The sequence below is a fragment of the Drosophila novamexicana genome, unplaced genomic scaffold (genome assembly GCF_003285875.2).
Source record: "Drosophila novamexicana strain 15010-1031.04,08,12 unplaced genomic scaffold, DnovRS2.1 tig00000008-arrow-pilon, whole genome shotgun sequence".
Classification (NCBI taxonomy): domain Eukaryota; kingdom Metazoa; phylum Arthropoda; class Insecta; order Diptera; family Drosophilidae; genus Drosophila; species Drosophila novamexicana.
The window spans coordinates 6,525,769-6,538,517 of record NW_020824765.1 but is presented as its reverse complement, the minus strand read 5'-3'; the positions used below and the strand labels follow the sequence as shown (position 1 = coordinate 6,538,517).

The following is a 12,749-nucleotide window of genomic DNA, read 5'->3' as shown; positions in this document are numbered from 1 at the left end:
AAAGAATAAAAAAAACATTTATAACAAACAAATAATATCTTAATGAAATAGCATAGAAATACATATTAATGCATATTTATCAAATTCAAGGAGCAGATCTTTTTAACCAATTACAATACCAACAACAATTTATGCAAAGCTAAAAATATTTTAACAATAATCTTTAAATGTTGCAAACAACCTAAGCGCATATGGACACAATTGTAACTTTGAATGTCGAACATTTTCAACTTTAACTAATATTCAAATAAACATTTTATGTGTTAGCAGAAAAAAAAATGAATATACATTTTTGAATTTAAATAAAAGCGCGCTCAACAAAAAGCTCGTGAGCGAAAGCTTTCGTGCGTGTGGGAAAACCGAGACAGCTGTGAGTTCATCGCATGACTCAACGAAAAAAACTGAAGAGCTTTTCGAGATGATGACGTGCAAATACCCTGGAAAAGTACCAAATGTGGCAGTATTTATGCTCTCAAAATATCATCAAATAAATTTTGACAAGTCAAGGTTCGAAGTTCGATAAAAGTCAACACATTAACTTAACTTTATATAATTATTGTTATTATTATTTTTATGAATATAATTATTATAATATTACAATATTATTGCAATTTTTTATTATTATTATTATAATAATATATTTTTTGTATTATTTTTATTATTATTGTTATTATAATTATTACTATATTTTTTTTTTATTATTATTATGGCTATTATTATCATTGTTATTATTTTAATAATTATTATTTTTATTATTCTTCAGTTTCAGGAATATTTAATTATGTTATTTAAGTATTTTTTTTACGTTTTTTTGACAAATTGTCACACGCAAATATTTATATATCAGCTTCATTTTGTTTATAAGACAAGCCTAATTTGACAAATTTATTTTATACAGTCCCAAAAACCAACTAATAAAGTGGAATATATACCTAAGAGGTACATAAATATATAGACAGACAATTGCATATTAAAAGCTGCTACATGCCCTGGCATACATTCGTCATACCCATTTGCATGGGTTTACGCACACAGGGTATCAAAGAGATGCGGGCTTTTTTATATGTAATTGCAAAACCAGCTGCGGAATCATATAATAGTAGAACCGGCTGGCCGAAAGACGCGCTAGTTGTTCAGTAAACCTTGGACGTGCTGGAACTGATTGCGCTATCATCGATCCACACGAAATTAGGAAGGCGTCAACAATCAAAATATATTTATATTTAATTTGTCATTCATTAACAACAAAATGACAAAAGTAGCGCCAAGAATCAAGCTTAACAATGGCCGGGAGATGCCCGTGCTGGGCCTGGGCACCTGGAAATCATACGAATCGGAAGCCTATCAGGCGACACGTGACGCCATCGACATTGGCTACAGACACATAGACACCGCGTTCGTCTACGAGAACGAACAGGAGGTGGGCAAGGCGATACGCGAGAAAATAGCCGAGGGCGTGATCAAGCGGGAGGAGCTGTTTGTGACAACCAAACTGGGTGGCATACACCACGATCCGGAGATTGTGGAGCGTGCATTTAGATTGAGTCTCAGCAACCTGGGTCTGGACTATATAGATCTGTATCTGATGCATTTGCCAATTGGCCAAAAGTTTCACAACGACAACAATGTGCATGGCACACTGGAGCTGACCGATGTCGATTATTTGGATACATGGCGTGAAATGGAGAAACTTGTGGATCTGGGACTTACCCGCAGCATTGGCCTGTCCAATTTCAATGCGGCGCAAACGTTGCGCGTCCTGCAAAACTGTCGCATCAAGCCCGTGGTCAACCAGGTGGAATGCCATCCGGCCTTCCAGCAGCAGCAGCTGCGCGAGCATGCCCAGCAACATGGACTCGTCATCTGCGCCTACTGCCCGCTGGCACGGCCGCAGCCGGCGCGTCACTGGCCGCCATTTCTGTACGATGAACGTGCGCAACAGCTGGCCAAGAAATACGGCCGGACCACGGCACAGATTTGTTTGCGTTATCTGATACAGATTGGCGTCGTGCCGCTGCCAAAGTCGTCGAATAAGGCGCGCATTGCGGAGAACTTTAATGTATTCGATTTCGAGCTGCAGGAGGAGGATATGGCCGCCATGGAGAAATATCACACGGGCGTGCGCACAGTGCCCTTTAGCGGCATGTCGGGTCACAAATATTATCCATTTCACGATCAATTCTAGAGTTACGTTTCTTTATTTAAGCATTTAAATAAGCTGGCTTAGTAATTTTAATAAAACACACAAAACACAGGGTTGTATTGCAAGAAGACTTTTGCTAATCAGCTTGTAAATGGGCACATTTGATAAAAGCCTAGTCTGCTGCGCATCTTATCTTGGGTATCTTACGTAAATGGGACTAGCAAAATTAGAAGGTTGTCAAGATTTTCTAGTATGTGTTTCATTTTGAGCGTGTAAAAATATATATACATATAGCCTGAATGATTGTGTTTAGAGATAAAGTGTACAAGTCAACTAATGCAATTGTTACGTTGACTTATTTCTATTCCCGGCGCATTGGAATCATATCTGCTAAATGCTGTCATGTTTGTCGCCGGGATTTGAAGTGTCTGTCTTATCAGTTGACGGATTTTATTGTGAAATTAAATAAATGGTAGGGGGCGAATGACCTTGAAGGCTAGCAAGCAGAAAATTATGTTATATTACTAGACGAAAAATCATTAATTATTCTTCATAATGAAAGTGAGCTGAAAACAAATATGAACATAAAAAGTCAGGGCATCAACAGGTTGGTCTGTAGCTTCTGATTATTTTTAGTATTTAAATACCACGCTTTACGGCTTACCAATTCTCGTACTGTTTAGAGTGACCATTTATTGCTTTAACTTAAATGGGTACACACTTTGACAGCGAACAGCTGTTTATATCAGCCTTTCACTTTAACGCTGCTTGCCAAGAATTCTTCACAAAAATGTCGATTATATTAAGACAAAAACTGCGTGCGCCCTGGCTGTTAAAGGTAGTTAAGCTCGAATACTCTTATTTCTATAACTTACCAACTCTCAACGCTGCTTACACAGCAAATTTGCTACAGCACCAGCGCAAAATCAAGCGGCGATGCAGCTGCAACAGCCAAAACGATACCCAAAAATTTGCTCGAGGATAAGCAAACGGCGAATTTACAAAAGGAAAACGGCGCCGTATTCGATAAGCGACCATTTAAACTGCATCTGGATAAAGGTTAGTTAAACAGCTAACACAGACCTATTGTAATATAATAAAAATATGTTTACATAATCAACAACACATGTTGCAACTTGCACAGATAAAACGTACAGCTGGTGCCTGTGCGGCAAGTCCAAGTCGCAGCCGCTGTGCGATGGCACGCACAAAAATGAATTTCTCAAGATTAAGCTGAGGTGAATAACAACCAAAATACAACAATAGGCTATCAAATAATGCTTTATCTCACCACAGGCCCATACGGTTCAAGGTGGAGAAAACAGGCGACTATTGGCTCTGCAACTGCAAACACACCACGCACCGACCCTTCTGCGATGGCACCCACAAGCAGCCGGACATTCAGTCAGCCGTTAGATAATTAATAATTATACAATATTAATTGAATAATTTGTTTAAAATGGAATGCATTTTGTAGCATATATATATTAAAAATGATAAATACGATGAACATCATTTCGAATCAAGAAGCAACACATGTTTTATTCTAGTTTATAGAACATTGTTTATACACATACATTAATAAATGCCCAATTACATACATATATTGTATGTGCCTGTATATGTAACGCATATGTGGTATGATATATATATTTATATTAATTTAAGCCATGATACGACAAGCTTTAACAAAATATTTACAGCATTTTGTGGTCAAATTAAAAAGGTTTTCACACAGGAAAACTCAAAAACAATACAAAGAAAATTTGATACAAACCCATTTGTTATTTAAATTAAAGATAAACAAACAGAAAATAAATCAAGTTGTGTTTTTCGAAATTAGAGTTGCTTGTTTTGTTTTTTATTTAAATTTTTAACGTTCGGATTTTTACACATAAATATAGAAATAAAAAAGAGTTGATAGCAAAAATTGTCTTAATAACTACTATATTCATAATATCATGCGCACACATGATTGTTATTGTTAAAGAAAATTTTGAAAAACTCAAATTGCCAATCTCAACTGCATAAACTAGCTCACATTTTACAACTTCGAACCTTGTTTCCTACACACACCACTCAAAAAACAACGAAAGTCAATGACAAGATAATTAAAACTTATAAATTCATGTTTTCAAAAAGAAATTCGCACATTGCTCTGAAAAAGCTAGTAAAAAACAAATTGTTATAAATTTAATTTAAATATTTTGTTTAACAATTTCGTGTTTTACATCGATTTCTTCTTGCCAGTTACTCCTTGCTACGCTTTTGTTTATTTTTTGTTTCTGTGTCTGTCTGTTTAGTGTTTTTTTCTTTTTGGTACCTACAACGAACAATTTAGATGCAATATGCTTATGCTCAATTTACTAAATAGCAACAGCAGCAGCCGACTGATCATGAATTTGTTTAGTTATTTCTTCAAAATGTTCTGTTATTGCATGCTTGGCAACATAACACAGCTTTGTCTTAAACAAAATTGAGCAGTTTTAACGCGTTATATATTTTATAATTCATGTTCAATCGGAAGCTGCTTATCGCCATTTAGTAAATGTTTAAGTTACATAATTACTAGGTCAAATTGTTTTGCATGAATTATTAATAGCTAATGTACATGTGTAATGTATCTATATATATATCCATGCGTATTATTTGTTATACAATACATTTCTATTTAGTGTGTTGTTCCTATGTTGTTTGTGTGTGTGAGTGTATTGGAGTTCCTTTGTTTTGAATTGTTTCTCGTTGGTTAATTGGTTCCATCTGTTGTTATAGTTGTTGTTGTTTTTGAATTTAGTTTCAGTTTAAGAGTTTAGCGCAGCAATTTGACTTAAAAGTAATCCGTTCGGTTTTGATATATGTATGCAGCAAACAATTAATCGTGGGCTGTTGACTATATACTTTAGTACTCTTCGTCCTCTGGTGGTGCATCGTCTGGTGGCGCAAAGCCATCCTGTGGTGCCAAAACAAATTGATTATGCAAGTTGTTGAATTTAGAATGAATCTCTCGCTTACCTCAGTTGCATAGAGTATGTCCAATATCTTTTGAACTAACTGAGCTGGTTCTGCCTCATCGGCTTCCTGGCAACTGTGAGGAGAGTTACGACACGTTAATAAAGGTAAATATTTGTACATACTCAACTTACAGTATTTCAATGTCGCGCAGCTTTGAGAAGTAGAAGTCACGCTCCTTTTCCAGACCCTCCAGATTTAAACGCATATCCATAACCTTTGGAAGGCGATATGAACAAACAAACAAAAATGAATACTGTTGATGCTGACTACCTCTACCTGTGGACGAACCTGACTGGACAGTTCTTCAATCTGATGATTCGATTGCGCACCAGCCGAATCATTCTTCTTTACGGCTCCCGTGGTGCCGACCGTCATTCTATTCGGTGGTGTCGCATTGTTCGTGCGCGGGGGCACCTTAGAGACTGCTTGGAATGGATAAATAAAATAAAAATAAGAAAAAAGAGGAAAGATTGAGGTTAGTCTATACCCATCATATATATCTTCTATATGCACGGTTAGCTTAAAGAAAATGGGTCTAGATTAATTATTTAACAAACGTGAAGCACGTCAAATAGCTGGCGTTCAATTTGGCGCTTTGTTGTGTTTCATTTTGTAGATTTTGTGCATTCAGTTTTGTTAAATTATAGAGTTAAATATGAGTAGATAGTTAGTTGTATAAGATGGATTAGATGAACAAATTTGTACATAGATGTGTATGTCTGGTTATGATCGGGTTTTGATGGGATTGGTATAAAAGGTGTGGTGTCGATGGCGAAACTCTAAACCAAACCAAGAGAACCTACTGGGCTTTGTGGCTGTCGTTGTTGCTGCTGCTGGTCGTGTCGCTGCCGCCGTTGGCACACGCCTGTAGGAGCTGGCGACGCCGCCGCTGCTTGTGCCTGGCAGAGATTTAGCAGCACCGGAGCCGAAGCCCATCGGTGCACCTTCGCGTACAGCGCTGGCATCATAATCTCTGCCATCGTAATTGGCGTCGAAGAACTTTTTGAACCATTGTAAAAATTCAAAATTATCTTGGAAGCGACCCTTTATCAATTTGTCTATGGGTATTATCTAAAAGTAAAATGTGTGAGAGTGAGAGAAAGAGAATAATATGCAGTGTACTTGAATGGAATGAGGAATAAACAACCAAGAACAGGAGTATGCGACAGTTTTAAACAGAACAGATTAAATTTAAAACGAAAAGAAAATTAACCAAAAAATAAAAGAGAACAACAAAAAAAATGCGATCAAATTACATATATGAGAAAAATGTGCACACTAAAACAAGAGACTAACAAACAACTCAAGAGACGATGTGTTTGCGGGTGTGTGTTGTGTTTTGTTTGGTTCTGTGTGTGCGTGTGTGTTGAGTGCCAGGATGTGTGTGTGTGTGTGTGCACAACCATATGTCAATGTATTGTGGTGTGTTTGTGTATTTCTGTGTGTGCCTTTTTGTGGTATGCGTCGTTTTTGGGGTTTGGTTTACGCTTCCGCGTGCTTCACGTTCGCTTTTTGGTTTGATTTTTTTTTTTGCCCAGACACAGATTATAAAATGATAGAAAACAAATAACACTCGCATACAGCGACTATCACCGTCACCAGCTTCTTTTTTAACATCATTAACAATCTCATATTCTTCCGCAATGTTCTTCATGGAGCCCATACCAGTTTGGTTGCGTATTGCTGCAGTGCGACCATTATTCACCGCCGACTGGTGGTGGTGGTGTAGCGGCTGCTGCTGATGATGATGCCCCTGTTGCTGCTGCTGCTGTGGCCGGCGGTGCATCGTATGCAGCTCGGTGCTGCTGCTGCCCACACCGCTGCCCGTATGGCTGCCTCCGTTGCCCAGCTTGATGCCGTTACGTTGCGCCAATGGATCATATTCACGTCCATCATAATTGGCATCGAAAAACTTCTTGAACCATTGCAGGAATTCAAAATTGTCTTGGAAACGTCCCTTAATAAGCTTATCAACTGGTATTATCTTTTGTTGTTGTTGTTTTTGACGTTGTGGTTGTTGATATTGTTGTTGTGATTGTTTGCCAGCAGTTGTTGTTGATTTGTAACGGAAATGTCAGTTAGTTACGCACAATATCAAAATTAAGCTTTAAAACAGTGTACATAAAACTTCTCGCAAGCCCAAACCCTCTAAGAACTCCCAACAAACTTTGATAATAAAAATTAAATTTAAAATTAATTTAATTGCTTGCAGCAAATGTGATGACATTCATCATTATTATCAATATTATATTATTCGTAGTATTCGAGCCCCTGCTTTAAAAATATTCAAATGTTTAGTACAAATATTGAATCATTACAGGCTTATTTATATAACAACCATTTGTTACAGTAAAACAACAACTTTTTACCGTCTTCAACAATGAAGTTTAGTCTAGAAACTAAGGGATCACACAATTGGATTGCTCTATCGTCGAGGAGACTACAAATTATAAACATATTTTTAATGCCATTAACACGTTAATGTTTTAAGCAAATATTATAATCAATGTGTGCACAAAAGGTTCATCACAACACACACAGCGCTGAGCTATTCAATTATCAAAAATATTTGTACGTGTGCAAAAAAAAATGTAAGTTATAGAGAAATAACTTGAACTCAAGCATAAAACAAATTAAATTAAATTGAAGGAGTTACTAAAATAAAATAGATGCGATAGCTAGCGGCATATACAATTTTTACCTTATCGACCGACATCTTTTTAAAGCCCGCCTGTAAGATCTTGAAGTTCTGTATGTATTCATGCTCCAGATTTGTGCGGAATTTGACACGCTTGACGGGCACTGAATTTGGGAACAACATGTCCATGAACTGACAGTAAGCGGCGCCTAAATATGGACAATTATAAATATATAACGCAGCTGAACATTAAACGCTTCGGAAGGTGAGACTTACCCGTGCAAAGTTCCTCAATTTTGGAGAATTGCGATTGCAGGCAATCGTTCACCCAGGCCAGCATATCGTGACGGGACAGATTCTCTGACGTCACATTTGTGGAGTATACGTTAACAGCCATATCTCTGAAGTCTGCTCTCTTGTTGCTCGTTGCTGCAAAACAACAACACGAATGAACAAAATTCATTTAATAAAAAACAGAAAAATACAAATAAGGAGGCAAGGTGTGTGGGTGTGGCTAAAGCTGTTAATTATGGTTGGGCTTATAATTGTTCCAGATTTTGTGAGTGTGTGCATTGAAGCGTCGCACATGTGCGTGCCGTGCCTTCAATATCAAGATCATGATAATCACACACAGAAAACAACTATCAAATGCATGCGGCATGCAGCATGTGGCATGCAGTTGATTGTTATTGGCACGAGAGTCAGACATATATATACATGTGTGTACATCATGAAAGTTGTCCGCTGCCTTTTCCTTTTAATTGTTTATTCGCTAGATTGCCAAATGTTTTCAACTAATTGCCCATTTGGAATTCAACTATGCGCAAGATGCGGTGAGTAAGTTTTTCTAACTGATTGGGTTTTTCTTTCGATTGTTAAGGCAATTATGTGGTTCTGTACATACGGTTATACATTATATTTGTTGTTATTTCTTGTTATAATTCTTGATAAACTTCTTGTTTTGTTTTTTAACTAAATTTTTTTTTTTCAAAATTTTCGTTTAGTTACGTTTAGTTATGATAGAATTGAAACAACACTTTTGAATAAACCAGAAGAAGTCAAGATCAGGGCCTACTCCAAACATGATCCAACACCCACTCAGCTTAGCGCAGAGCTTCAAACTACTTTAAATAAATTGTTTTATTATGCTAATTATGTGCATACCATGTTTATACAGCTGCCTATTATCGTGACTATTAAATTTATAGTCTTAAGAGATATCAACGATCAATCGATAAGGGGGAAGCGCCCCATAAATGAACTAATCGAAAACTATTTCTTACCACATGCTTGAAAATAATCTAAAGTAATAATTGGGTGGTAAACTACAGAATATGGAATCTTATCAAAACCTGCTGTGTTTACAAACACATATCATTTAATTTGTTGTTCGACTAGGAGATAGTTTATACCTAGCAGGTCTGTTCTAGGCAAAAGTTTGTACCCAACAGGACTTTGTATTATAAATACAGAAGATTAAGATTTTCTTATGAGCAAAACAAAACTTTTAAAATTGACATATTATATAAACAACAACATCTGCAAGCCTTACTTGAATTCCTGAGAAACGCGCAGAGCGGCGATATTTAAGAAAGGAATTACCGAGTGTTTGAAAAGAACTGCGCAAGAGAATCGCACAGAAGGGCGATATATTTAAGGAATTAAAAACGATTGATTGAAAAACTGAGATAGCGAGCTGTCGAAAGCTTTTTCTCGCTTCCTCCTTTTAAGATGAGAAAGTGAGAAACAGGGGAAAAGAACGGCATATATGATTATAGTTAAGGGCGTTAAAGAGAGTTAAGAAATTGCATAGGTCCAGATTACACAGCTAGCAAATACCCTGTACACAGGCCTCAGTTGCATTACGAAAATTAGTTTTAAAGTGGTATATTTATATAACTTTTGAATATGACCCGTTGTCACAATTTGCGTAGACAAAAACTTCCGTCAAAACGCACTACTTCATGTAATTGCAGATAACCATTTTTTGTTTTCTTCTTGAGACGCTTCTAAGCTTCAGAAAACTTAAGAGAGCGTAAAATGCAAACGCGCCCGCCAAGACACAATGAGGCAAATTTAAAATTGGAATGAAAAAAAAAAACAAGTAAAGTACAACAAACGGAATTAAAAAAACAACAACGCACAAGTAAAATGTGGCGATAGCAGCGCAATCCGTGCGAGACTGGAGCCAACGAACAATGAACTTGGACTGCGGCTGCGACTGCGATTGCTACTGCAGCGATTGCTGCTGCTGCGGCGGCTGCTGCCGTTGGGCGGCGGTTTGTCAACGGTTCGCTGCCGACGCTCTTGATGCTGCTTGAGCAGAGCAGAGCTCTTAGTCAACGGCTGCAGCAGCGGCAACAGCATCAGGCACAGCATTTTAGGCATTTGGCATTATCAAGAGCAGAAAATAAAGAAAAACATGACCAATGCCGCAACGTGGGCCACACAGAGAAGGAGCACACGTTGATAAAGAAAATTGATTCAGCCGGCATTTGGTTGGACGCCACCGAAATGTGCCTATAAATATCAGGCCATAGTTCCAAGTGAATGTGTCTCTCTCTTTCTCTCTCTCTCTGTGTGTGTGGAAATTTCGCCACGTTGTAGCTTAGTGTGGCAAGTGCATTGAACCCGAAAAAAAGGGCGCGCGCTGCGATATAAACTGAAGTTGGAGCAACTGCCGGAACTTAATACAAATGCGAGTTACAATACCCTCACAAGAGGCATTATATTATTGTCACAAAGTGTGTGTAACGCATAGGAGACATCTCCGAGGCCCATAAAGTAAGTATACACATTCGTGAACAATATTAACAAACAAGTCGATTTATAGCTACATATGTATAGGCTGGATCCCTATATCATAGGAGCAAGTTCTTGTTTTAAGAACTATTTCTTAACCAAACTGTCTTATTATGACCAGCTTAACCAAGCGCCTTAAATGAAGGACAAATCTAACCAACATCGGAGTAATATAGATACAGATAGAATATAGAAACAATCAGCATATAATATATCTTGTATTGCCATCCTTCACTTTCTATAAAATATAATTTTTGCAAGGAAAATGTTAGCTATATAACTATTCCTCACATCTGTTATATGTCTGCAAGGGTATTTCATCTGCGGCAACTCGTGTTTTTTTCCTTCAGCTGTGTTCCGTATTGTTGCAGTTGTTGTTGTTGTTGTTTATTGATTGAAGTGCGCCAACTATGGCAGGCAAAACTGCCCCAAATACACAACAAGTTGAAAACTCATTACGGGGGATTTGTTTTGTTTGCCGTTTGTCGATGGCTGACGGATAAGTGTGTGTGCATGCGCGCGGGGGTGTTTGATTGAAGTGTGCGCGTCTGTGTGTGCGTGCGTGAGTTGCAGCGGAAGTTGTGGCAAACGGCACGTCGTTGCCAACTAATTAAACGCAACTACAACACAGAGCGAACTACTCATAGGCTGAGTCTGCGATACATATTTCAACTACTTTACTAATGGCCAGCACGATATAATTATCGGCATCGATTATCGGCAAGCGCTTGTCATAATTATGTATCGATCTTTGGTCATGAAAGCAAAAGCTGTTAGCTGCATACCCCACCTAGGCACACGCACACATGTTCGTTTGTGTGTGTGCGTGTGTGTGTGAACCTCTGCGCGCTTCGAACTGATCTGTGAATGTGTGAAAAAGCCGGCGAGTTTTGTGAGAGCGTCGGCGTTGGCGTTCGCGTCAAAGCCGCTAGCTCAGCAATTTTAATGAAGCCAATAAAATTAAAAAAAAAAATAGTAGCCAGCTAAAAGACAACAAGCCAAGGCGTTCGAACCTGAACAACTATCAGTAAGACACACGCACGCACACACATGCGATTGGACAACAATGTGCGGGGGTTGACAGATAGACCACATAACGAGTTGACACACAGGCGATGACGTCATGCAAATAAATTGGAATTGGCAGATACTAAAACAAAAGCAACACCTGAGCACAGGAAATGCAAACAAAAAAAAAGATGTGGCAACACTCGTCAGGCTTAAAATGCAATTCGCTTGCGGCAGGTAGAAATGTTAAGTGGCAAAATAAAAAAGACGGTAACGGCATCTACTCGACAGATTAGCCGCAAAGGCCTGACGATTTGTAATTGCAATGCGGCAGTGGAATTTTTATGGCTGTTCCTGTTGCAAGCGCACAGCAGGCAGAAGCCACATACACACACACTCACACACACACACACATGGTAACAGGCAGCAACACGCACACATTTTATTTTTGGGCGCACACGCACACACACAAAAGACGCACAGACGCCTGCAACACACGGGCGACATTTAAATGCGTACAACAGGGATGTGTGTGTGTGACTCGAGTCTCACACACACATACAGCTGCAGCGTTGCGCATCATGTACAGATATTTTCTCCTACTTTTGCGCTCAAGTGTGCACTTGAAGTTTTCGGCAAGGCTATTTTAAAATCGCCACATACACGCGCAACTCTCGCATTTTTTTGCCGTTGAACTTTCTTTTCTGCTGACGCTACTTCTAGATTTTGCCATGCACACACTCAAGATGGAGCTAAAAAAACGCAGAGAAAGAGCCGCCTTAGCCGCAACATTCACCATCACGCACACACAGAAACACATTTATATATATATATACACTTGGATATGTGCTATGCCGCTGTTTCACTTCCCTGACTTTTTGTGCACTCACCTATTTAATTACAATTTTTGTGGTCGCTGTTAGAATTTAAACCGTACTTTTTATTATTTCAACGATATTAATGACAAAGGGAACCCAAATTCTATGACGAACCGTTTTCACGTAGTGTTGTCGACTGCTCGCCCTAGTGTTGCGAAAGCAATTTTGTTTAGTGTTGACAATGCAAGCAAATGTAATGCGCATGTTAACACGCTGTTAAGCGTCCGCGTCCCCCTGTTATTTAAGCGGCATCAATATCGATTAATCG

The 12,749-nt window shown here is 38.4% G+C and overlaps 3 protein-coding genes across 13 annotated transcripts; 2 read left to right on the top strand and 1 right to left on the bottom strand.

Annotated features, from left to right (window-relative positions):
• The first annotated feature begins 1,128 nt into the window (after window positions 1-1,128).
• On the top strand, window positions 1,129-2,276 carry LOC115772089 (aldo-keto reductase family 1 member B1). Its single transcript, XM_030718053.1, has one exon. It carries the CDS (start codon window positions 1,250-1,252, stop codon window positions 2,183-2,185), a length of 936 nt encoding a protein of 311 aa, XP_030573913.1. The 5' UTR covers window positions 1,129-1,249; the 3' UTR covers window positions 2,186-2,276.
• A 595-nt stretch (window positions 2,277-2,871) lies between these two features.
• LOC115759775 (CDGSH iron-sulfur domain-containing protein 3, mitochondrial) lies at window positions 2,872-3,640 on the top strand. The gene is made up of 4 exons (XM_030700845.1): window positions 2,872-2,981; window positions 3,043-3,202; window positions 3,288-3,381; window positions 3,440-3,640. Exons 1-4 carry the CDS (start codon window positions 2,934-2,936, stop codon window positions 3,561-3,563), a joined length of 426 nt encoding a protein of 141 aa, XP_030556705.1. The 5' UTR covers window positions 2,872-2,933; the 3' UTR covers window positions 3,564-3,640.
• A 706-nt stretch (window positions 3,641-4,346) lies between these two features.
• Window positions 4,347-12,608, bottom strand: LOC115772106 (microtubule-associated protein RP/EB family member 1). Of its 11 annotated transcripts, none has more exons than XM_030718110.1 (8): window positions 12,494-12,608; window positions 8,070-8,222; window positions 7,857-8,002; window positions 6,737-7,139; window positions 5,426-5,580; window positions 5,287-5,369; window positions 5,156-5,228; window positions 4,347-5,093 (listed from the first exon to the last, which is right to left on the bottom strand). In XM_030718110.1, the coding sequence occupies exons 2-8, from the start codon at window positions 8,188-8,190 to the stop codon at window positions 5,043-5,045; spliced, it is 1,032 nt and encodes a 343-aa protein (XP_030573970.1). In that variant the 5' UTR covers window positions 8,191-8,222; window positions 12,494-12,608; the 3' UTR covers window positions 4,347-5,042. The 11 variants fall into 11 exon arrangements, with proteins under 11 accessions (XP_030573970.1, XP_030553845.1, XP_030553863.1 ...); XM_030697985.1 differs by lacking the exons at window positions 6,737-7,139; window positions 12,494-12,608 and adding exons at window positions 5,959-6,226; window positions 8,698-8,818; XM_030698003.1 differs by lacking the exons at window positions 6,737-7,139; window positions 12,494-12,608 and adding exons at window positions 5,959-6,226; window positions 8,698-8,818 and having other exon boundaries at window positions 5,444-5,580.
• Window positions 12,609-12,749: the final 141 nt, after the last annotated feature.